The sequence below is a fragment of the Oncorhynchus mykiss genome, chromosome 12, assembly GCF_013265735.2.
Source record: "Oncorhynchus mykiss isolate Arlee chromosome 12, USDA_OmykA_1.1, whole genome shotgun sequence".
In the NCBI taxonomy this organism is placed as follows: domain Eukaryota; kingdom Metazoa; phylum Chordata; class Actinopteri; order Salmoniformes; family Salmonidae; genus Oncorhynchus; species Oncorhynchus mykiss.
This window is the reverse complement of record NC_048576.1, coordinates 81217854-81241080: the sequence shown is the minus strand read 5'-3', so window position 1 is coordinate 81241080 and position 23227 is coordinate 81217854. Positions and strand designations below refer to the sequence as shown.

Sequence of the window (23227 nt, the reverse complement as noted above, 5' to 3'; positions counted from 1 at the left end):
TAATGAAAAAGAGCTGTGACAGATCAAAAGACCAATTACTGGAAAAAATATCAGAGTTGGACTTGCTGTCTAAACGCAGCCAACGTCTCCACTGACTAGTGTAGGTTACACTTTATAAAATGATAAGTAGTTTGAAACTATCTAGTTGAAAGCTTTCGGTATTCATATAGCTAGCTACACATTCCTTTTTGAGTCGGTCCGACTATCAACGCGTCCAAGTACCATTGACCGTTCATTTGAAGTCTTTAACAAAAAAGTATGACTCTTAACACATATCCAATCTATTTTAAATTAAAACATTAATTTAGTTACGATTTTATAGAAGACAAAGCGGAGTCAACCACTTACTGTAGTTAGCTGTTGTGAAGTGGTACGTCTTTTTCTTTCAGTTTCAGTTTCTTCAAAACGAGACGGCAGATTTCGACAAGAGGTAGGCACTTGGGTAGCCAGCACAGCACTCAATACACCAGCTTTTACTGAGTATACATACAGTTGAAGTCGGAAGTCGACACACACCTTAGCCAAATACATTTAAACTACGTTTTTTCACAGTTCCTGACATTTAATCCTAGTAAAAAAGTCCCTGTTTTAGGTCAGTTAGGAAGACCACTTTATTTTAAGAATGTGAAAAGTCAGAATAATAGTAGAGAGAATGATTTATTTCAGCTTTTATTTCTTTCATCACATTCCCTGTGGGTCAGAAGTTAACATATACTCAATTAGTATTTGGTAGCATTGCCTTTAAATTTTTTAACTTGGGTCAAACGTTTTGGGTATCCTTCCACAAGCTTCCCACAATAAGTTGGGTGAATTTTGGCCCATTCCTCCTGACAGAGCTGGTGTAACTGAGTCAGGTTTGTAAGCCTCCTTGCTCACACACACTTTTTCAGTTCTGCCCACAAATTGTCTATGGGGTTGAGGTCAGGGCTTTGTGATGGCCACTCCAATACCTTGAGACTTTGTTGTCCTTAAGCCATTTTGCCACAACTTTGGAAGTAAGCTTGGGGTCATTGTCCATTTGGAAGACCCATTTGCGACCAAGCTTTAACTTCCTGACTGATGTCTTGAGATGTTGCTTCATTATATCCAGATAATTTTCCATCCCCATGCAATCTATTGTGTGAAGTGCACCAGTCCCTCCTGCAGCAAAGCACCCCCACAACATGATGCTGCCACCCCCATGCTTCACGTTTGGGATGGTGTTCTTTGGTTTGCAAGCCTCCCCTTTTTCCTCCAAACATAATGATGGTCATTATGGCCAAACAGTTCTATTTCTGTTTCATCAGACCAGAGGACATTTCTCCAAAAACTACGATCTTTGTCCGCATGTGCAGTTGCAAACCGTAGTCTGGCTTTTTTATGGCGGTTTTGGAGCAGTGGCTTCTTCCTTGCTGAGCGGCCTTTCAGGACATGTCGATATAGGACTCGTTTTACTGTAGATATAGATACTGTTGTACCTGTTTCCTCCAGCATCTTCACAAGGTCCTTTGCTGTTGTTCTGGGATTGATTTACACTTTTCGCACCAAAGTACGTTCATCTCTAGGAGACAGAACGCATCTCCTTCCTGAGCCGTATGATGGCTGCGTGGTCCCATGGTGTTTATACTTGCGTACTATTGTTTGTACAGATAAACATGGTACCTTCAGGCATTAGGAAATTGCTCCCAAGGACGAACCAGAATTGTGGAGGTCTACAATTTATTTTCCTGAGGTCTTGACTGATTTCTTTTGATTTTCCCATGATGTCAAGCAAAGAGGCACTGAGTTTGAAGATAGGCCTTGAAATACATCCACAGGTACACCTCCAATTGACTCAAATTATGTCAATTAGCCTATCAGAAGCTTCTAAAGCCATGACATAATTTTCTGGAATTTTCCAAGCTGTTTAAAAGTACAGTCAACTTAGTGTATGTAAACTTCTGACCCACTGGAATTGTGATCCAGGGAATTATGTGAAATAATGAAATAATCTGACTGTAAACAAGTGTTGGAAAAATTACTTGTGTCATGCACAAGTAGATGTCCTAAACGACTTGCCAAAACTATAGTTTGTTAACAAGAAATTTGTGGAGTGGTTGAAAAACGAGTTTTAATGATTCCAACCTAAGTGTATGTAAACTTCCGATTTCAACTGTATATATAAACTCAGCAAAAAAAGAAACATCCTCTCACTGTAAATATTTACATTAACATAACAAGATTCAACAACTGAGACATAAACTGAACAAGTTCCACAGACATGTGACTAACAGAAACGGAATAATGTGTCCCTGAACAAAGGGGGGGTCAAAATCAAAAGTAACAGTCAGTATCTGGTGTGGCCACCAGCTGCAGGTCATCTCCTCCTCATGGACTGCACCAGATTTGCCAGTTCTTGCTGTGAGATGTTACCCCACTCTTCCACCAAAGCACCTGCAAGTTTCCGGACATTTCTGGGGGGGAATGGCCCTAGCCCTCACCCTCTGATCCAACAGGTCCCAGATGTGCTCAATGGGATTGAGATCCGGGCTCTTCGCTGGCCATGGCAGAACCCTGACATTCCTGTCTTGCAGGAAATCACGCACAGAACGAGCAGTATGGCTGGTGGCATTGTCATGCTGGAGGGTCATGTCAGGATGAGCCTGCAGGAAGGGTACCACACGAGGGAGGAGGATGTCTTCCCTGTAACGCACAGCGTTGAAATTGCCTGCAATGACAACCTCAGTCCGATGATGCTGTGACACACCGCCCCAGACCATGACGGACCCTCCACCTCGATCCCGCTCCAGAATACAGGCCTCGGTGTAACGCTCATTCCTTTGACGATAAACGGTGAGACAAAACTGCAACTCGTCAGTGAAGAGCACTTTTTGCCAGTCCTGTTGCCCATAGGCAATGTTGTTGCCAGTGATGTCTGGTGAGGACCTGCCTCAGCCTATAGCGGACAGTCTATGCACTGATGGAGTGATTGTGCGTTCCTGGTGGAACTCAAGCAGTTGTTGCCATCCTGTACCTGTCCTGCATGTGTGATGTTCAGATCCTGTGCAGGTGTTGTTACGTGGTCTGCCACTGCGAGTACGATCAGCTGTCCATCCTGTCTCCTTGTAGCGCTCTTAGGCGTCTCCACAGTAGACATTGCAATTTATTGCCCTGGTCACATCTGCAGTCCTCATGCCTCCTTGCAGCATGCCTAAGGCACATTCACAGTTGAGCAGGGACCCTGGGCATCTTTCTTTTGGTGTTTTTCCCCAGTGTCAGTAAAAAGGTCTGTCTTAAATTGTCATAACTGTGACCTTAATTGCCTACTGTCTGTAAGCTGTTAGTGTCTTAATGATCCTTCCACAGGTGCATGTTCATTCATTGTTTATTGCTCATTGAACAAGCACAGGCATTGTTTATTGCTCATTGAACAAGCACAGGTATTGTTTATTGCTCATTGAACAAGCACAGGTAAGTGTTTAAACCCCTTTACAATGAAGATCTGTGAAGTTACTTTGATTTTTCTGAATTATTTTTTAAAGACAGGGTCCTGAAAAAGGGATGTTAATTTTTTTGCTGAGATACATAAAATGACCTTGAATAGATTTCAGGTGTGCTAGTGGCTGGGAAACAGGCACGTTCAGTAGCTTGGTGACCACTGTGCCAATTTGAGTGTTGAAATGGAAATTAGCTAAACGTATAAGGACAAGATTGTACTTCACTGCGCTTCCAACAAATTTCCACTTATTTGACTTGTCAATGCCATGTTCACACAAGTCTGGTTGGGCCAATAAGTGAATTCATGACATGAACATTGTCATTAACAAGCAGCTTTTGTAAGCTTAATCTCCAAAACATCTTACACTTGTCAATAAAACCACAAATGAAAACACCAGTCAATGTTTTTTTTATTATACATTTATTAGTGAAACCAATGAACGCCTAGAATCTAAGCTTCTGGAAGAACCATTTGTTCTTGCCTGTCTTGTACCTGTGGATAGAAAAAAAACATTTTATAAAAGGTTTTCAATGGAGATGAAAAAGCGTGATATTTAATTATCCTATAGTAGTTAAGCTACTTGTATCATGTGTCAGATATTACCAGGACAAGGAACCTGTGCATTTCTCACAAGTCCTGGTTCCTGGTGTGGGAAAGACTCACCTCTCCTCAAACTTAATCTTGGCCTCCCGCCTGGCTTTGCGTTTCAGGGCAGGGTCTCTGAAGACATCCTTGTTGACGACTGTTTTGTCCAGAGGAATGTCCACAGAGTATCTGAGCACAGGGAAAAACACAGCAAGACACTTAGTAAGACAGCTAAGGCAATTTCCTATAACGACACAAACACAAGTGGATAAAACTTCACCTACTCTGAACATTCCAAGAATCAAGAATGAAAATCAAACCAAGCCACCTATCAAGTTCACTAAGTACAGACAAAATTGATGCATGCAGAGATGAAATGGATTGAACAGCCATAGACTTCACTAGCATGCTGACCCAAACCGTACTTTGCTGGCTCAGATATCTCTTTCCAGCACAGCAACTGCAACTATGGTGGATATGGATGCATAACCAGGCCAGCTCAGTACAACTTGGCTTAGGAGTGCGAAAGGGTAGTTCACCACATCCAATAGAATAGGGTCCACTCAGTACACCATATATACATTCCTTGATATTGCATCCCACTTAATAGATCCCTGCCAGTTTGGTCACTGCCAGAATTCCATGAAAATGTGGACATATTACATGGATGCAATACTGCTAGTCACCTACAGTTTAGTCTCACATGTCAGCCACCTAAACCACCATTACTCCCATCCTATATTCCCATGTCCACCTGGCACTGACCTGGTGGGCATGAGGTGATTGTAGTTGTACACCTTTACGAAAGCCTTGATCTTGGACCTCTTGGCAACCTTCTTCTTGCCCATGGTTGTGGTCACTTTGCGGGGGTAGCGGTCAATGCCAGAGACCAGTGCATGGCTATAAGGGCGGTCTGAGGTACCATCATCAATGTTCTGTAGGAAGAGAATCAATATAGTTAGCTGTTCAGTTATGTGTTTATGGACCACATTGCAAGAGGATTTTCCAAGCAAACAGTAACTAATGAAACGGAGTGAAACATGCACATTTAACAATAACCCAGGATCAAAATTACCTTGACGATAACAGCTTTACGACCAGCGTAGCGCCCAGCAAGGACCATCACCACCTTCCCAGGTTTCATGAATTTGCCCATCTCTGGGTGACAAGAGAAGTGAGTTACAAAAGAAAAGCATTATTACTAGACAAGAAGCCATGGAATGGTCAATGTGGGACAATATTCACTGCTTCTAGATAAAATATTCTACTGATAGCTACAGAATATTGGTATGCTATTAGCTAAACTACGTCTGCTTGGACGTCAGATGACCAAAGACTGAACGAGATTGCAGGAGCAACAACGACGTAAAGTAGCCAAGTCATGCAACGAAAAACAGTATTTTATGAAAAGTTAAATTACATAATGTATTGACTGAAGTAGGTGTTAACCAACGTTCTTCAGCTGTTTTTCAGCCTTAGGTCAATTTGACTCGTTCTATTGTCCAGCCTAGCTAGACAGCCATCACTGTTTATTTACCTAGCTAGCTTAACGTTATCATTTAGGCAATATGTTGTATACATTCAAATAGGCAACCGAACGCCATTAACCGAGCACATTGTGGTTATCCGATTATATAAAATTACATAACCGAAGTGGTTGGATTTGAATCGACATGAACCTCATCAAGCAAGCTGCCATGTTGAAACGCTATCTATATGGATAGCAGACACTATATAATCACACATTTTTCCAATGTAAAATTAAGGGAAATTATCACCAAACCCGGATCGTAAACGTATACTTTAGGGTAAAAAAACAACTAAGAAGTATGTAAACGTCAGGATTTATCAAGATGGTTGAAGATTATTGCGTTGAGAATTTCACTCACTGGTGCTATTCTGTGGCCACTGTTAGCAGGAAAGGAAGTTGAGAAAATTTTCGTGACCTTTGACATCAAATCAACGATGCGTCATTTCCGCCGAGCGGAACACCTCTATGCTCAGAACTGGTCCTGGAACAGTTCCTTTATTTTGGAACGTCATAAAAAAAAAATGCAAATCAGTTAAGAACAAATCCTTATTTACAATGATGGCCTATCCTAAACCGGACGACCCTGGGACAATTGTGGGATTCCTGATCACAGCCGGTTGTGATACAGCCCAGGATCGAACCAGGTTCTGCAGTGATGCCTCTAGCACTGAGATGCAGTGCGCCACTCAGGAGTAATTTATGTCAAGCTTATAAAAGGGAACCTAGAGTCAGCCCTATATTGAGTTTCTTTGTGATGTGGGAATCAAGGCGTCGTATTCAGTTGTTGGCACAGTTGCTGCTATGCAAAGTGAAGGCCTGCAATTTGACTAAACTAAAGACAAAAGTGTCAGGCATCATTATTACCCCTGTATTTTATGTGACTTATTAATGTGCATTGACAACAAGTGTGTTGAAAGCAATGAATGGGCTGAAATAGGTTTTTGAAATAGTTTATTTTCTCACATTCATAGTTATTGAACAAAAACAATAAACAGCTGTATACATTTTTCTCAATCTGACCAGTAGGGTATGCACAGAATAACAAAAACAAATCAGAGACAGTAACTGTCTCATTTTTCATACATAAATGTACATTCCTTAGTAGTAGTATTGTGATGTGTACATCTATGTTTGTGTTAACAGTAGTTTTGACATGAGCACAGTGCATTTGAAAAGTAACAATGCAGGCTAAATGAAGGGGGTATTGATATTCACACTAACACATCAGAACTATGCAAACCAAAGTATCCCTTTCGATGTAGGACAACCTGTCCTCCCATACACTACATGGAGATGCACACCAGTAAAGCACAGACCAGATCCAAGCATAGTCTGGTAGTGGTCCGGCTGAGGCATTTGCAATTTACTATACAACAAAATAGAAATATATCTCAATACAATACCATAAGAGAACAGAACAGAAAGTCTGGGAGCAGCACTTAACCAATAACAAAGTAGGTAACACCTTAATATGAGGGTTGGAAAAACCATACCAGGGATGATAACAGTTTTCACTCATGTGGAAATTAACAGTATCTATGGTTTGTACATTCAGCTTTTCAGGATACACCCCATGTGATTCACATGTAATAGGAAGATTTCACTTCAAGTGGTTTTCATTCACCATTCTAAAAACGAATAGAAACAGAGAAAACGATCACATCCCACAATAATCTTAAATATTAGATGATTAAATATGTAATTACATAAGCTAAATAGTTAAATCATATATGTTCATTTATTTTTTAAATCACTTCCATTTGGACCAGTAAAGCAGCAGTTAATACAGGGTCTCTACGTTATCCACCTTTAAGACACGTTAGGCAGGTTCTGCTTATTTCTCAACGGAGACACTACATGCTGCATGAGTTATCATTTTGATTTTCAGAACACTTGTGACATCTTTAGAATTTTGACCTCTCTTGTACATTCATTGGTGAGAGCATACACTGTTGCCACGTTCATTTGACCTGAGTGCATTGAATAGTGTGCGTCTTCTGTGAACACAACAGTGGAGCTTTGAGTAACCACAGACAGAGAGCAATGCTCTGTGAATGTGAACTGTAGTAACCCATATTATTATCTTCTGTAGAGAACACAAAATGTACAGTTTAGTGACAGTGCAGGATACTGGTCTGTTTTTGCCCATACTACAGAGTTTGGGGAGGGAATGACTATACATTTGGTCACATTGATGATTACCCATTCTATAGATAATCATTATACAGTAGTGAATTACAATAAAAGGCCAACCTCACGATATTATCTGCATAGGTCTGAGCTACTGTATCTCATCTCCATAGGGACAAGTCAAACAACATCACATAAAGGAAGTGTTTCCTAAGGGGAGGCAACAAGCTCCATATAATGCAATGTAACAAGTCATTAAGATCTTGATATGCTGCTCCCTTTGTGTGGTTATGGGGGGCATGGATAAATTAAATGTTAGTTACAGATTTGCTATATAAAAATCAGATTTGCTATATAATGCATCTCAACATTGCACACTTGATTTTTGTTGAACAGCTTCGCACGGAATTCATGCCATGTTTTAGACAGGATGCTAACAAAAATGTTTTGACCCAATGATACATTTAAAGTAAAACAGATAAAGAAACATTAGCACAAATCTTTTATGCCAATTATAATTTCAGCACTTGAGGGAGACCCAAACCATGCCTTCCAGTCCTCAAGGGCCAGTTGATTGTATTATTTTTTTACCCTTAAATCAGGCCTGGTAACCATGTGAGCTGAAAGCATGGTTTTTGGGTGTCTCTCAACAGTCCCTTCTCAGAAGGCATCCTTGATGTTCTTGAGCTGCCTCACAGCCAGGTCCACCGGCAGGTTAAACTTGAGGTGGCTGATTCGTCCCAGGATGCGCAGGGCTCCCTCGAAGCCTGTCTGGGCCATGTAGCTCCAGTGCTGGTAGTGCGGGTGCACCAAGGCCCCTGACTTGCAAAGCAGGTTAAGCCATGACACTAGCCTCTGCTCATTCAGAGCCATGCATACCAGAGCCTTGAACTCTGAGTCTGCTCCTCGCTTGTAGCGATCGTGCTCCAGCAACACTGAGTGAATGGCCCAGAGCAGAGACTGCTTGGGTGTGACAGTGACCGGATTGCCCGCAACAGGTAGGCTGAAGGACTGCGAGAGCTGGCGGGCTGGCGACTCCACGAAGGCCTTGCCGTTTTTGGAGTGGTAATACTTGACAAAGAGCTCCCAGGGGTGGATGGTTGTTGGGCCAGGTCTGTAGGGCAGCAGGCAGGAGATGGGGGCCAGCACCAGGCTCATGCCCTGAGAGGGGGAGTAGAGACCGTGGGCTAGCAGGTCTCTCAGAGCCATGGCCAGCTCCTTCCTCACTGAGCCAGTGAGCTCATCACGGGACCCCAAGGACAAGCTGCTGTTGTAGCTGACCACATGATCTACTGAGGGCTGTCTGCACGAGGCCTGCACTCGAACCCGGTCTACAGCCCCCTCCAGACGCTGAAGCAGAGGGCTGTAGTCCTGACCCCCTTCCCCCTGCGACCACATGCTCTGGGGAACATGGCCAGCCGCACAGCCAAACTGGCTCACTGCAAAGATCTGCAGCACAGCCAGGGCCCGCTGGATCAGCTGCAAGCCCGTCTGCCTCATCTTCTGGGCCTGCTCTGGGTCCACTATGGGTAGGAGAAGAGAATCGTTAAAACAGATGTATTGTGAGTGATGTTGTAGAGCCTATGATAATAATGCTGGCTGATAACTGACTTTTCTTCCTCCCTCCAGGGGCTCTTGTGTTGGGCCCTGCTGTCCTCGGCTGCTGGCTGGGTTCACCGCCAGACAGAAGAGGGTTCCCTACCTCATCTGTTGGGTAAAGGGAAAATACAGTAGTAAGTCAGAATATTGGTGGAATATTTCGGTAACAAAGTGTGTATTAGTGAGCTTCCAAGAAACCTAACCACAGCCAAAATGGCATCCCAGGCCCACTGCCACCTACCCTGGATGAAGTTGATAAACATCTCTAGGTCCCTGATCTGGGTCTTGAGCTGGTCCACCAGCTGCTCCTTGACCCTGGCTGGGTTGACTATTTGAGCGATGGCAGCGTCCACTCTCTGTCTTAGCTCCTCAGGCGTCAGGTTCCCTATGTCCTCGTTGAAGTTGACATCCAGCTTTTTGATCAACTCGTCAATGATTACCTGGCAGTGGAAGAGTGGAACCGTCATGGGTATTACCAGGACATTACACATTGGGAGGAAACAACATTGTATAGAATAGATTTTTGGGAGACTTCTGGTACATGAACGGAGCCCTACCTTCTGTCTCTCCATGACCACAGACTGGGGCAAGGAGTCGTAGCTGCCCTCCTGGTAGGCATAGCGCTCCAGGTCATCCAACTGGGTCTTCAGCTGGACGATGAGCTCCTTCTGCTTCTCCCTCTGGACCTCCAGACGCTCCCTCTTCTCCCTCTCACTCTGTGTGGAGAAGAGAGAACACAGAATACACTGTCAGTGGAGGACTGGGGTGTACAAAGGGGACAGGGAGTGATGGGGAGGGTCTATACACAGCCCTTATTCATCATGCATGTTTACTAAAGACAGACTTAACAGATGCTGGAGAGGAACAGAGAGCTGTAGCCATACTCACCAGGTCCTCCTACAAGTAAAGCATGTAGACACAGAGGAAATCAGAAAAAGTAAACCTTTAATCAAAGACAGTATTACATCATCTCGAAGGTAAATGGAGAGTTGCATGGAGTAAACAATGGAGTTTGGTTTAGTTGTGCATACAGAAGCAATTATTACAGAGGTCAGGTCTGATATCTGTAATAATAGTGATAATGATCTTCTGGAAGCATGTTAACTGAGCCTGTGAGTCACTTATTGTGCTGATGAGATACTACAATTTTCTATCTTCCTCTGGAGATAACAGATCTCAGGGAACAGAACAGAGAGCACAGCCTTGATATTTTGATGCAAACCAAAGCCTTAATCAAAAGCCAGGTAGCCGCCCGGATAATTTAATTTCCTGTGAGATGTTTGACAAGACGGTGGCTGCTACTGCCTGTATGTGTGTGTGTGTGCACATGTTTCCGAGTGTTGCATCCCAGAGTGTGTCTGAGTCTATATGTGTCCATTGGTCATCATCACAGCTATCCTACTGACACTGAATGATGACCAGTCTACATAAGTAAGGGCAGCGGATGTTGGTGTAGGCCTAAATTGGTGTCTGCCTGTGGTCTGTTTTGTGGGGGACTAACATAACCTATTTTTCTACACATAATGGATAGCTTATAGCTTGCATAATCACACAACCTCAAGCAATTGAGTGTTTGTGTTGACATTTTCCCACTTACTGAAGAAGAACCATTGTTTACATTCTTAGATCTACCAAGTCTGACCAACCGTGGGCTAGATGGACTACTTTACCGCGTTTTCAAGCTGTTGAGAGTCCTGTGGCCTGCATCCCACAACGTGAGGACAGCCTTTGAAGGCAAACTCCTCGAGTTCTACCAGCATCCTCTCCTTCTCATCAGTTGGAGCGTGAACTATCTGCTTCAAGCGGAACTGCACTTGTGCAAAATGAGATGTCAACGCGAGGAGCGAGGAATTCAGCAGGCCCTGTTCGTCCTCCAGTTTCCTCAATCTTGCGACCATCTCCGTCTCACCAGACGCAGCTGAGCCTTTCCTCCTCGGCTCGACCGCGTTTCCCTTCCCGCTCTCATCCTCCGGACTGGCTACAGCGCCGACGGGCGCCCATCGCTCGCCAGCCCCAGCAAAGGCAGCTTCGCTGTCCGAGGTTGACAGTTCCTCTGTCGACATGTTTGAAAGGTAATAAAGACAACGTTGTCCTCCGATATTGTCAACTGGAAACGACGCTTTGTTTTATCGTTTATGTACACCGTTTAGAAATTAAAAGAATTACCACCGATGAAGCAGGTGCATCGCCATCTTGAAAGATTCATACGTCAAACGTCATAAACAGTGCCACGTCATCGTAAAAGCACTGATCTGGTGGGCATATGAACTGCCTGCAAGAAACAGCAATATGCCATTTACTATCCGTAGCATAACTTCCCAGTGGGGCACAGTGACGAGAATAGTAGGAGTACGGTTTGTTGGTGTTTAATCCGGTGAAATAAACTGAAACATTTTTATGTAATTAATTTCATTATTCTTTTGGCCAAATTTCATATACACAAATGTAAATTTACAAACAGAAAACCAAATTTTCGTACCCTAAAAAAATAAATTGAACTGTATTTTAAGACGGTTAAATGCTCTACTAACAAAAAAGCTTTTAGAATTGTAAGTATATGCATGTCCCTTAAGGTCCTTGTGTAATTGTAATGTGATATTGTACCCCCTAGCTCGATTGTCTATTGTTTGTAATCTATGTATGCTTGTGTTTCCTCATGTGCTTTATGTATTGATTTGTTGTTAATACAATAAAATAAAAAGGTATGTAATGATAAAAAAGGGGAAAAAAAGTGTTTAATCCGGTGGTTGAGCAGAGTACCAAACTTGAAGAAACCATTTGAGTTATCCAAACTGGTGGAGAGAGTACTGGGCAAAGTGAAGGTTGTGAGGATCACGAGAGGCGGGCTTGTTTTGATTCGGCGGATCTGAAGGAACGGCTTTAATTGATTTTCTAAATTGCTAGCCCATCCAACTACCTCATCCCCATACTATATTTATTTATTTATTTATCTTGCTCCTTTGCACCTCAGTATCTCTACTTACACATTCATCTTCTGCACATCAATCACTCCATTGTTTAATTGGTATATTGTATTTACTTCGCCACCATGGCCTATTTATTGCCTTTACCTCCTTCATTCTACCTCATTTGCACACACTGTATATAATATACATTTTCTACTGTATTATTTACTGTATGTTTGTTTATTCTATGTGTAACTCTGTGTTGTTGTATGTGTCGAACTGCTTTGCTTTATTCTTGGCCAGGTCGCAGTTGTAAATGAGAACTTGCTCTCAACTAGCCTACCTTGTTAAATAAAGGTGAAATAAAACTTTTAAAAGTTTGAAGTTTTGTGTGTGTCTCTTCGGAACAGGGCACCCCTCAAGGGGGTTATATCAGGCCGTCGCAGGTGTCTCGTGGGAAGTTGATTTTGAAGAGATTAAAAATATTCCTGGAGTAATTGAAGCACGTTGGATGAATCGTGTCATGAATGGTGAAAAAATGAAGTCTATTTGTTCTTTTGATGTGGATTCTCCCTACTCAAGTGCAGTTAGGGTATATTAACTACAGAGTCAGAGCATTTATCCCAAGACCAATGCAGTGTGATCATTGTGAAGATGTTGGTCATGTAGCAAGTGTTTGCAGAAGGGAGAAGCCGAGATGTCCAAGTGGAAGGGACCATATGTTTATAAAAGTGATGAATATGTGACATGTTGCAATTGCGGTGGGAACAATGAAGCCACGTCTTCCGAATGCCCTACAAGGGTGAAAGAGAATGAGGTGGTTTAGTCAGGGTTGCCCAGAGTATTTCATATGCAGCAGCCATGCAAAGGTTTGAATGGTGCTCCAGGAGTTGCAGGAGTTGCCTTTCACCAGCAGGATCCTGACATTTTAAAGGTTAAGAAGGTGGACTTTGTGGCATTTATAGCTATGGTAATTATTGGCACTGCCAAGATGGGGAGAAGGTTCAGGAAGATGGAAATCATAGTGATTGCGGCGGAGCGGTTCCTGGGGCAGAAAGATTTCCCAGCAAAGGAGTTAAGGAATATTTCCCCAAGCCGTACCACCCTCTCAGGTCCTAGAACCTAAGGGAGATATGGGGATCTAAAATACGAAGTTGTAGTTTGTTTTGTCTATATGCTATTTTTTATTAGGGTGGTTAAGTTAGTATCATTATTACGTACGGATTTATTCATTATATTTTATTGGTTTCCAACCGTCCAGTTGGTGGCGCCAATACACCTTTTTGGGTGTCGTCCGGTGATTGGTAATTAGTATCAGACGTTGATTGTGGTTTTTCTCCAACTATAGTCCACTCAGTACTCACCTTTATCACCTCTTGAGTTTTTACCTTTTTACTTGCAAGGCCTACTATAGTTACACTGATCACAAACCAAACACATGCATAGAGTGTACAATTGATTTGACAATGACTTATTTTTTTAATTCACATTTTACAGCAAATTAATTCCCTTTGGTAGCAACAACCAGAATCATTACGGACTATTAAAAATGGCATAACTTCTAAAACACAAGGAAGTGGGATAATCAATCCCTTACTTAAAACGTGGTAGCAACAAGACGGAGGGCATATGGGGCGGCAGGTAGCCTACTGGCTAGAGCGTTGGACTAGTAACCGAAAGGTTGCAAGATAGAATCCCCGAGTTGACATGGTAACAATCTTTCGTTCTGCCCCTGAACAAGGCAGTAAACCCACTGTTCCTAGGCCTTCATTGAAAATAAGATTATTTTTTAAACTGACTTTCCTAGTAAATAAAGGTAAAAAATATATATGTTTCAAGTTGTCCCAAGTAGACAGTATCAGTTGCAGGGTGGCATATTTATTTTATTTAACTAGGCAAGTCAGTTAAGTCAGTTAAGAACAAATTCTTATTTACAATGACGGCCTACATATGGCAGACTCATGTAAAAGGCATTTCAAAGGTATACCTGAAACTATGAGGCACAATGCACTTCACATGATCAACTAAAAAACAACACTCTTCCTGTTTAAAAAGGTAACATCAAACATTGTAAAACAGTACTAAGTTCTTCTCATTTTTTGCTCCTCTGTGTCAATCTTGATAGTAACTTACAACTAGTTTTTATCACATTCCAATCCTTCCCTGAGCCACAACCCTAAAAGATTGTTCAACATTGGTATCTCATTTTTGGAGTGCTTTCAAATCTTTGATAGTTTCTGTTCACGAGCAAGCATGGGTATCTCTTCAAGTAAACGTAGTAACATTCCAAGCACCTACCAATGGTGCAACATGTTACTTATTTTAATTTCCCTTATATAGAAAACACACACACTATTTTTCCTCTGTAAAAAACACAATTTGATACACTAACAGTGATATTATTAAGTTCCTGCGTCCCTTCATTAGTGCAATGCGTCTGGTGGTGGAGTGTGGAGTGATGGGTCTAGCCCAATGTTGTCACACACGCAGGGCTCTCTTCTTGTTGGAGAAGAACACCTGCCAGTGGTCCCATTTGAAGCCAGTGGACTGGGTGCAGGACCCTCCCTCACCACAGGTGTAGCCTGTAGTGCAGCAGTGCTTCATGTCACTGCAGCACACCGCCTAGGAGGACAGGTGGAGGAGGACAGGGATAAGGTGGAAGGGAGAGTAAAAAAAAGAGATTGAGGAAGCAATGAGAGAAACCATATAGGAATTTCACTATTCAATAGAAGGAGAGTAGATGCCTTAGTCTTGAACTCCACTAACATTAGTGTGACATTTCTAGAAGTGTTTGTGGTGTCTGTGGTGAGAGGGCGGAGGAGTACATATATCATACATTTGGAACGGGACAGCAGGCCCATGTAGTGGCGGAGACCTTGCAGCATGTCTCCTCATTATTGCAGACAAACGGCCCCCCACAGTGGATTTCCGTCTCCTGTGGGGTCGGGGGCTCAGGCGCAGACACCCGAGTTAGGGGTACCGTCTGGAACTGAAGAAACATTAGCTTCTGGCAAGTCCCTGAGCCCATGTTACAGCTGTAGCCCTGTGGACAGCAGTGCTCCTCATCTGCACAGCACACAGCCTATACAGGGAGACAAGACAGAGAAATTATGTTTTATTTAATTTCAGTTAAGAACAAATTCTTATTTACAATGACAGCCTACCCTGGCCAAACCTGGACAAATGCTGGGCCAATTGTGCACTGCCCTATGGGACTCCCAATCACAGCCAGATGTGGTACAGACATGAAAGGTTCCCCGTGTGAGATAGCAGAGCAAAACTGTTTCTAGGGTTCTCTATACGCATGTGCATACCAACACACACCCTCGCTTACACAAACACACACCTTGCGCAGGGGGCAGCAGCCCCACTGTCCTGTGGAAAATTGGCAGCAGCTGGAGCCTTCAGGGCATCTGTTCTGGGTGTCACACTTCACAGAGAGGGGGGCAGTGAGGGCACTGTCATCTGGCTCAGCTGCCAGCTTGTTGTACCATGGGATCACCACCCCACCCTTAGAGCAGGAAGTCTTGCTCATATCACATATGTAGTCTTTGGGACAACAGTGCTCTCCATCAGCACAGCACACTGCCTGGGGAAGAGGGAACAGCGAGTAGTGAGGGAAAGGGCTTTCATTCCCTAAAATCCTTCCTCACTAGTTGGGAACACCATTAATAGTGCTGAGTGATTGACCAACATTTTGGTTATCAAACAACTAATTGACTGATGTCGGTTCAATTATTTTAATTCCATTTCGTTCAGTTTTTTTTAAATGAGCTCAATGCCCACATTGCAGTTTCTTTAGAGATAAATCAGATCCAGCCTGAACTGTGAGATGTTGTAGGGAGTTGTTTCCAACAGGCCAATAGTCTACAGAGTTTAGCGCATAAAACACATAAAACATTGTAATGAACTACAATGACTATAATCCATTGCGCATCGACTTGCCCGGTCTGTGTTTCTTTTATGCCTGCTACAGAAGGGATATAGAGAGCGCTTGAGAAGCAGACCAGGCTGGGGTTTGAGAAGTCAATGGGACAAGTAAAAGAAATGTCCTTACATTTTATTTTCTCTAAATCTAAACGTACAACCTAGATTTGAGCCAATGTCTTAAGTAGTTGAACAAGTTATTACTCCAACCTCATGAAAGTGACAATCTTATACGTTTTAATTTTAATAAAAAAATGACTATATTGAAGAAGTGCCTTTGATTTGGTGGCATGAACATGCGCAGTTCGGCACCTGATGCCCGTTAGACCCAATGGCGTTTCTGCGCATGAGCTTAGATAGCCAACGTCGCCATGACATCGCCTACAAGCGTGATTGGATATTTCTATTGGAGAAGCAGTTTCTGCCTATCTTAATACTGTACTGTCTTTGGAGCAGCTGTTGCTTCGCGAGGTATCTCTACCTGAAAATACATGATCAAAGTGATTGATAGTTGGTATTCAGCAGTCATAAAAGTATGCCTTATTTATGTTGAAGAACTACAAAATAGTGATTTTGTCAGACAGCATAGGCAGCAGCTCTATAGAGATGAAACGATGAATTGGAATGAAATAAAAAGTTATAAATTGAAAAAAATGTAATACACACAAAACCTAATATTTTATGAAAGTAAAGCAAGTGATAAGCAGTAATGGCCAGTCACTTCCACCATGGGACTTTTATTGTTTTATTCTGTGATGTTACAGCATTCAACCCAAATAGTCAAAACTGAAATCCGTTATTTAAAAAGAAAATATTGAACCGAAAACGAACAGACCTCAAAAGCACCAATTGCTCAGCACTAACCATTACTGTAACACTCACCTGTGGCAGTGGGCAGCAGCCCCATTTCTGGGTGGACTTCATAAAGCAGCAGGTAGCGTCCTTTGGGCAGCTAGTGTGGGCGTCACACTGTGTCCTGTGCAACTCCTCGTCTTCCTCAATGTCATCATCCTCTGTAGGCAGCTCCATGTCGTCCATCTGCACCCCCTGGTGGTCTGCAGGTGCCTCCTCATGATCAGGTGCCTGGGTTGTGAGGGCGGGTACCTTCACCACCATGGGCTCTGGCCCTGAGGGGCCATCACAGGTGAGGGTAGCCAGGTCACAGGTGCTGCCATGGGGGCAACAGTGCTCGTGGTCCTCACAGCAAACAGCCTTAAGGAAGGGAAAGGACACACAACAAACATTTTCTGTCATTTAAGACTGTCACAAGCCTCCATAGAAGTATTGCTGGTAGCAGAAGAGATGATGCAAGGTTAGAGAAAAGTATGACTCCCTAGATTACCCAATTTCCCAGTTCCACTTTTCAATGCTATAAAAACAACAAGTGGTTCAAGCTCCAAAACCCCTTAACAAGGCAGAAGAAAGGTTAAGATCAGAAGCAAGCTGACAGGAGTAAAGAATGAGGATGTAATACTGGGATGTCGTAAAAAACAAAACTAAGTGCCTCTTTGTTAGCCATACAGAATCTCTCACCGCATCGCAGAGCAGTCAAGTTAAGAGGCCATTCATTAATTTGCCTATCCACAGCAGTAGTAGCCACATCTCTCTGTCCCTACCTCAGGCAAGGGGCAGCAGGCCCAGCCTCCTGACGCTGTCTTGCAGCAGGTGGTGTTGTCGGGACACACGTGGGTGGGGTCACAGGTAACATCTCCTGGCAATTTACCCTCCCGAGGCACGGCAGGAACCTTCTTCAGCCAGGGCTCAGAGGGGGAGCCTGAGGGGTCGTCACACGTCTGGGCAGCCTGGTTGCACTTCTTACCATGTGGGCAGCAGTGGATGAAGTCACTGCAGCAAACTGCCTGGAAGAGAGAAGAACCCAAACAAAAAGGGGAAGCAAAAGACATGCAATCAGGTTGATCTATCTTGAAGAAATTGATTAGCTAAGAGAGTGAATGGGCCCCTACAGTATGAGACATAGTATACCTGTGGCAGAGGACAGCATGCCCATCCTCCTTCCTGTGTTTTACAACATGTGGTTCCATCCAAACAGGCCGTTGACTCATCACAGGGAACGTCTGGAGAGACAACAGGGTGTTAGTGATCAACACAACTGGATGAGCTAACAAAATATTTAATAAAGCAGCAGGTGGTGTGGGCGTCATATGGTGTCCTGGGCCCCTCATCTTCATCACCTTTGTCATCCTCTGTAGGCAGCTCCATGTCATCCATCTGCACCCCTTGCTGGTCTGTGGCTGCCTCTTCATGATCAGGTGCCAGGGTTGTGAGAGCTGGCACCTTCCCCACCATGGGCTCCGACCCTGAGGGACCATCACAGGTGAGGCCAGCCAGGTCACAGGTGGTGCCATGGGGACAGCAGTGCTCATGGTCCTCACAGCAAACAGCCTGGAGGGAGGAAGGGAAAGGACACACAACAAACATTTTCTGTCATTTAAGACTGTCACCAACCTTTATAGGAATTATGTAGAAGTATTGCTGGTAGCAGAAGAGATGATACAAGGTTAGAGAAAAGTATGACTCCCTAGATTACCCAATTTCCCAGTTCCACTTTTCAATGCTATAAAAACAAGTGGTTCAAGCTCCAAAACCCCTTAACAAGGCAGAAGAAAGGTTAAGATCAGAAGCAGCAGCAAGCTGACAGGAGTAAAGAATGAGGATGTAATACTGGGATGTCGTAAAAAACAAAACTAAGTGCCTCTTTGTTAGCCATACAGAATCTCTCACCGCATCGCAGAGCAGTCAAGTTAAGAGGCCATTCATTAATTTGCCTATCCACAGCAGTAGTAGCCACATCTCTCTGTCCCTACCTCAGGCAAGGGGCAGCAGGCCCAGCCTCCTGACGCTGTCTTGCAGCAGGTGGTGTTGTCGGGACACACGTGGGTGGGGTCACAGGTAACATCTCCTGGCAATTTACCCTCCCGAAGCACGGCAGGAACCTTCTTCAGCCAGGGCTCAGAGGGGGAGCCTGAGGGGTCGTCACACGTCTGGGCAGCCTGGTTGCACTTCTTACCATGTGGGCAGCAGTGGATGAAGTCACTGCAGCAAACTGCCTGGAAGAGAGAAGAACCCAAACTAAAAGGGGAAGCAAAAGACATGCAATCAGGTTGATCTATCTTGAAGAAATGGATTAGCTAAGAGTGAATGGGTCCCTACAGTATGAGACATAGTATACCTGTGGCAGAGGACAGCATGCCCATCCTCCTTCCTGTGTTTTACAACATGTGGTTCCATCCAAACAGGCCGTTGACTCATCACAGGGAACGTCTGGAGAGACAGCAGGGTGTTAGTGATCAACACAACTGGACGAGCTAACAAAATATTCCACAACACTATTGTATTGTTCTAAGAAGAAGTGTAATGTCATACCTCCTGTCCTAATGAAGGGTGAAGAAGTGCCCTCCCAAAGAGAAGCAGGACTCCTATTGGCTGAGGTGGTAGTGTCTGGAATAGGTGTTGTCACCTGGACAACTTCTGAAAGCACGTACAGCAAAATAATCATATACACATTAACATCCCAACAGTGATTGGTACAAAAATAGGGCGGGGGGGGGGGGGGGGGGGGGGGGGGTGAAACCTACCATTCTGGTTTTCCCACTCTGCCCTCTTGCGGGCAGGGAACTTAGCCCACATGGGCATTTCCTTGTTGGTAGTGGATATACACTTGGATTGCTTGATGTCACAGGTGCTGCCCTCAGGACAACAGTGAATCTTATCCTCACAGCACACGGCCTGGTCAGTGCACATAGACACACAGAGAATCACCTTATGAGATGACCATATATAAACGAAGGGTTAGCACATAGGCCATGCAAATCCTTGATTAGACATCTCTCCATGGAGTGATTACATACACTGGAGAGTGTACATGTCACACATTCAAAGGACCAATATTATTCCTGACTCGCAAATCCATGATGGTAACCCCCTAGCCCCCTCCATATAGCCCCCCTGTACCTTGGGCATGGGGCAGCACCCCCAACTCCCATCTGGAGTCTCACAGCATGTGGTTCCCTCTGGGCACTCAGACTCTCTGTCACTGCACATCACTGCAACAACAGGCTCTGCCGGGGTAGAAGGAGGCAGAGGGTTTAGTGATGATGTTGCAACAGAAGCATAAGATGGCAACATGTGACTCCACAAGAGTCTAACCTGTCTGTTTGATGCAGGAGCTGCAGTCTGTGCTGCACTGGTGGCCTTCAGGACAGCAATGTTTCCCATCAGAGCAAGGCACAGCCTGTGTGTAAATTAGATCAATTTACTATTCACTTGGGCCTGCATCCTAACTTGATATCTGTGCACATAACTCCAGTTTTTCCATTGACACCAATGCATGTTTATGTGAACGGTATAACAGTATGAATCTGGCGCAAAAGGCTAGATTGCAGGATTGGTTAGGTTATTACATGAGCAATAGGACAGCAACCATAGCCTGTAGTGGCCTTCAGACAGGAGAACTCTTCGGGGCAGTGGGACTTGTCAGGGCAGATGTTATCATCCTCATCCCCGGCATATGCACTGATCATTCTGAAAGACTAGAGGGGTAGAAAAAATACATTTGACATTTTCAATGACAAAAAACATGACTGATCATAGTATTTTTGATTACCTTACGTTCATCTAGGTCAATTACGTTGTTGGGGCAAAATGGTTTTGTTACAGTCTAATGCTATGTAAATGCTTGAGTTGAATAGTACTGTATGTACTTTTCACTGTTAATTTTCAGTACCCTCTTCACACACCTCACAAAGGGTTGATTTGTTTTTGGCTCCTTATGTCTGGGGCACTGAAGGCATAACCAGGCTGAATTCTAGTTCTGTCTATTTAGGCTCTAAAGATCTTATTACTCCCCTATCGTAGGCTGTGAGAACTGGTTAGAACCGGTTTTTGTTTGTATAAAGCTTTAAGAGAGAGGTAAGCAGTTCTTTGTGTAGATGAAGAATATAAATGACTGTGTGATTCTGAACATTTTTAAGTTCCTCTCCAGTTTCATCCAGACAGTTATCATCCCTGCAGTTGCTTGAATAAACTTTTATTGCTGATAAATGAGTTATGCCTGATTCCTCCAACGTGTTTTCCTCAACAATGTGAATGACTGAAAACAGGGGCACATATTGCCATGAAAGTCAACTGGTGTCATTGTTACAGTGCATTTCAACGTTGTCAATAGTCAGCTACACTTTCTTCCTGGATTCACTGGCATTCTTACTTTAGGATATATGGACTGTTTAGCAGAGACTCTCTCCACCCATGGTAGGGAGACAGTTCCATTCACACACATGGACTCATTCACAACGCATAGTGTTCCCTCAGGGCAGCAGTGGATATGATCCTCACAGCACTCAGCCTGAGATAAATGGTAAGAGAGTAGTTTGATTAACAAAGTGTGTTAGAATCTCACATCTTACAGACCAAACAGATACTACGAGAGAATGCTAGCACAAGGGTGCAATTAAAGAGGTATCTATTTCAGGGTAAGAGACAATGACACCATAGTCTACCTATTTGGTTTGTACACTTCTAATAGATATAATTCAGTGTACAAGGGTTAGGGAACTCGGGTTCAGGCTGCAAATAAAGCTAAGGGCTAAGCTCTGCAGGCACCACCCCATACATACCTGATACATTGGGCAACATTCATAGCCATCGGAGGGGACCTTGCAGCAGGTGTTGCCCTCCTCACACGCCTCTCCGCCTGGGCAGTCATCAGCAGAGACCTGGGCCAGCAGGGCCATACAGAACACCAGATACCTCTGCATCTGGAGAGAAAGAGAGAGACAGAAATAACTTGTAACACAAAGTGTATATTATATACATTTATTGTACAATCAATAACTGACAAATGTTATAAAGCTCTTTTGTACAAAAATGCATAAAATCTCAACAATGGAGTCATCAGAACTAAATCTAGACAGAACTCTCACTTTCCTCTTAACTAGAGTAACTCAGACAATCTCATGAGGTAGTGCTGTAGCCTACTAAAGTATAGCAAAATTCCCCAAGCTATTTTCATAGGTTCACTTCCTCTTTTATGTTCCATGGGGTGAGCTTCAGAAAGTTAACAGTTCCACATTCTTACCAAGACAAAGCCCTCCTCATATGCAACCACATGTAAATAATTAATCTAGGATGCAGAAAAGGGGATATGATTATACTGTTACTAAGTGCTGAGCTTCATATGGGAGATCATTAAAGCAGTCTACCATTGCTTCAGTGTTGTTTAGGCTACTAGACACAAAAAGGATGCAGAATACAGCATTTCTACTTTCAGTTTACCTGTTTTTATGAAAGGAAAATTCCCCTTAATCTGAGCCAAGTGCCTCCCATAAGAGATACTTTCCTTCATTGTGGTATCAAGAGCAATAGTGAACACAGGTGTATTAACCACAAACAATATTCACCTGACAATCAGTACTGTTCACTTACTGTATTTTGTGACAAGGTGGTTTCAAAAGGAGACGAAAATGGTCTTTAACAGTTCCAGAAGAACTGTGGACCCTGACATATCATCATGCTTATTTTTCTATTGGCACACACTCAACCATGTTGGTCAGAATGTGCATTTAGAATTTTAAAAGATGGACCCACCCACCTAGGTCCATATTAAATTATTTGTAATTGTTATCACAAAAGACAATGACAACAATTTAAAAGCAATGACAAGGATAGCATAAACAATATATGCAATTTAATTTGAAGTAGGACATTTGGTACAATTTCACTTGAGAAGTTTAGAATTGAATATATTTGTCATTGAGATCTTGCCACTATCTAAATAAAAAAAGTTGACCTTACCTCTATCTCAGTGACTTTACAGGTGTCAGCGCTCCTTGACAATGTAGCCGACTCCTGAACGCGCTGAAGTTTCTCAACAACAAAATATCAGGTACAGGAAATATGTTCACGCCCCTAAATGTCTTCCTATCTATTCGACATTCTGAATGGTTTACATAGGTGTCAATCTACCACACACGCGTCACTAACAGGTACTAGAAAAGCTTCTCCGCTAGGAGGTGCAGTAGTTCACAGGACAAATACAAATTCTGTCATTGGGACAAACGAATAATAACAGATAGG

At 43.3% G+C, this 23227-nt stretch overlaps 3 protein-coding genes and 1 long non-coding RNA gene across 9 annotated transcripts in view; all 4 read right to left on the bottom strand.

The window, feature by feature from the left end:
* LOC118937751 overlaps positions 1 to 485 on the bottom strand; it is a 1051-nt gene extending 566 nt beyond the window's left edge. Inside the window, exon 1 of the long non-coding RNA XR_005035152.1 lies at positions 349 to 485. This is a non-coding gene — a long non-coding RNA (uncharacterized LOC118937751). The remainder of the gene's footprint in view (positions 1 to 348) is intronic.
* A 3375-nt stretch (positions 486 to 3860) lies between these two features.
* Positions 3861 to 6071, bottom strand: LOC110538598 (60S ribosomal protein L27). Of its 2 annotated transcripts, none has more exons than XM_021625512.2 (5): positions 5932 to 6071; positions 5118 to 5200; positions 4808 to 4977; positions 4121 to 4231; positions 3861 to 3949 (listed from the first exon to the last, which is right to left on the bottom strand). In XM_021625512.2, the coding sequence occupies exons 2-5, from the start codon at positions 5196 to 5198 to the stop codon at positions 3901 to 3903; spliced, it is 411 nt and encodes a 136-aa protein (XP_021481187.1). In that variant the 5' UTR covers positions 5199 to 5200; positions 5932 to 6071; the 3' UTR covers positions 3861 to 3900. The 2 variants fall into 2 exon arrangements, with proteins under 2 accessions (XP_021481187.1, XP_036794569.1); XM_036938674.1 differs by lacking the exon at positions 5932 to 6071 and adding an exon at positions 5722 to 5740.
* Positions 6072 to 6507: 436 nt separating this feature from the next.
* On the bottom strand, positions 6508 to 11623 carry LOC110538597 (RUN domain-containing protein 1). Of its 2 annotated transcripts, XM_021625510.2 has the most exons (6): positions 10973 to 11623; positions 10191 to 10199; positions 9860 to 10018; positions 9544 to 9742; positions 9315 to 9410; positions 6508 to 9226 (listed from the first exon to the last, which is right to left on the bottom strand). In XM_021625510.2, exons 1-6 carry the CDS (start codon positions 11363 to 11365, stop codon positions 8364 to 8366), a joined length of 1719 nt encoding a protein of 572 aa, XP_021481185.1. In that variant the 5' UTR covers positions 11366 to 11623; the 3' UTR covers positions 6508 to 8363. The 2 variants fall into 2 exon arrangements, with proteins under 2 accessions (XP_021481185.1, XP_021481186.1); XM_021625511.2 differs by lacking the exon at positions 10191 to 10199 and having other exon boundaries at positions 10973 to 11621.
* Positions 11624 to 13658: 2035 nt separating this feature from the next.
* Positions 13659 to 23071, bottom strand: LOC110538596 (progranulin). 4 transcript variants are annotated; one of them, XM_036938671.1, is made up of 17 exons: positions 22946 to 23071; positions 21769 to 21909; positions 21360 to 21497; positions 20557 to 20685; positions 20303 to 20387; positions 20108 to 20214; positions 19732 to 19882; positions 19520 to 19621; positions 19326 to 19417; positions 18961 to 19203; positions 18328 to 18538; positions 18119 to 18210; positions 17752 to 17994; positions 17018 to 17347; positions 15543 to 15797; positions 15045 to 15290; positions 13659 to 14830 (listed from the first exon to the last, which is right to left on the bottom strand). In XM_036938671.1, the coding sequence occupies exons 2-17, from the start codon at positions 21907 to 21909 to the stop codon at positions 14687 to 14689; spliced, it is 2709 nt and encodes a 902-aa protein (XP_036794566.1). In that variant the 5' UTR covers positions 22946 to 23071; the 3' UTR covers positions 13659 to 14686. The 4 variants fall into 4 exon arrangements, with proteins under 4 accessions (XP_036794566.1, XP_036794565.1, XP_021481183.2 ...); XM_036938670.1 differs by having other exon boundaries at positions 19520 to 19624; positions 22946 to 23070; XM_021625508.2 differs by having other exon boundaries at positions 15555 to 15797; positions 19520 to 19624; positions 22946 to 23070.
* Positions 23072 to 23227: the final 156 nt, after the last annotated feature.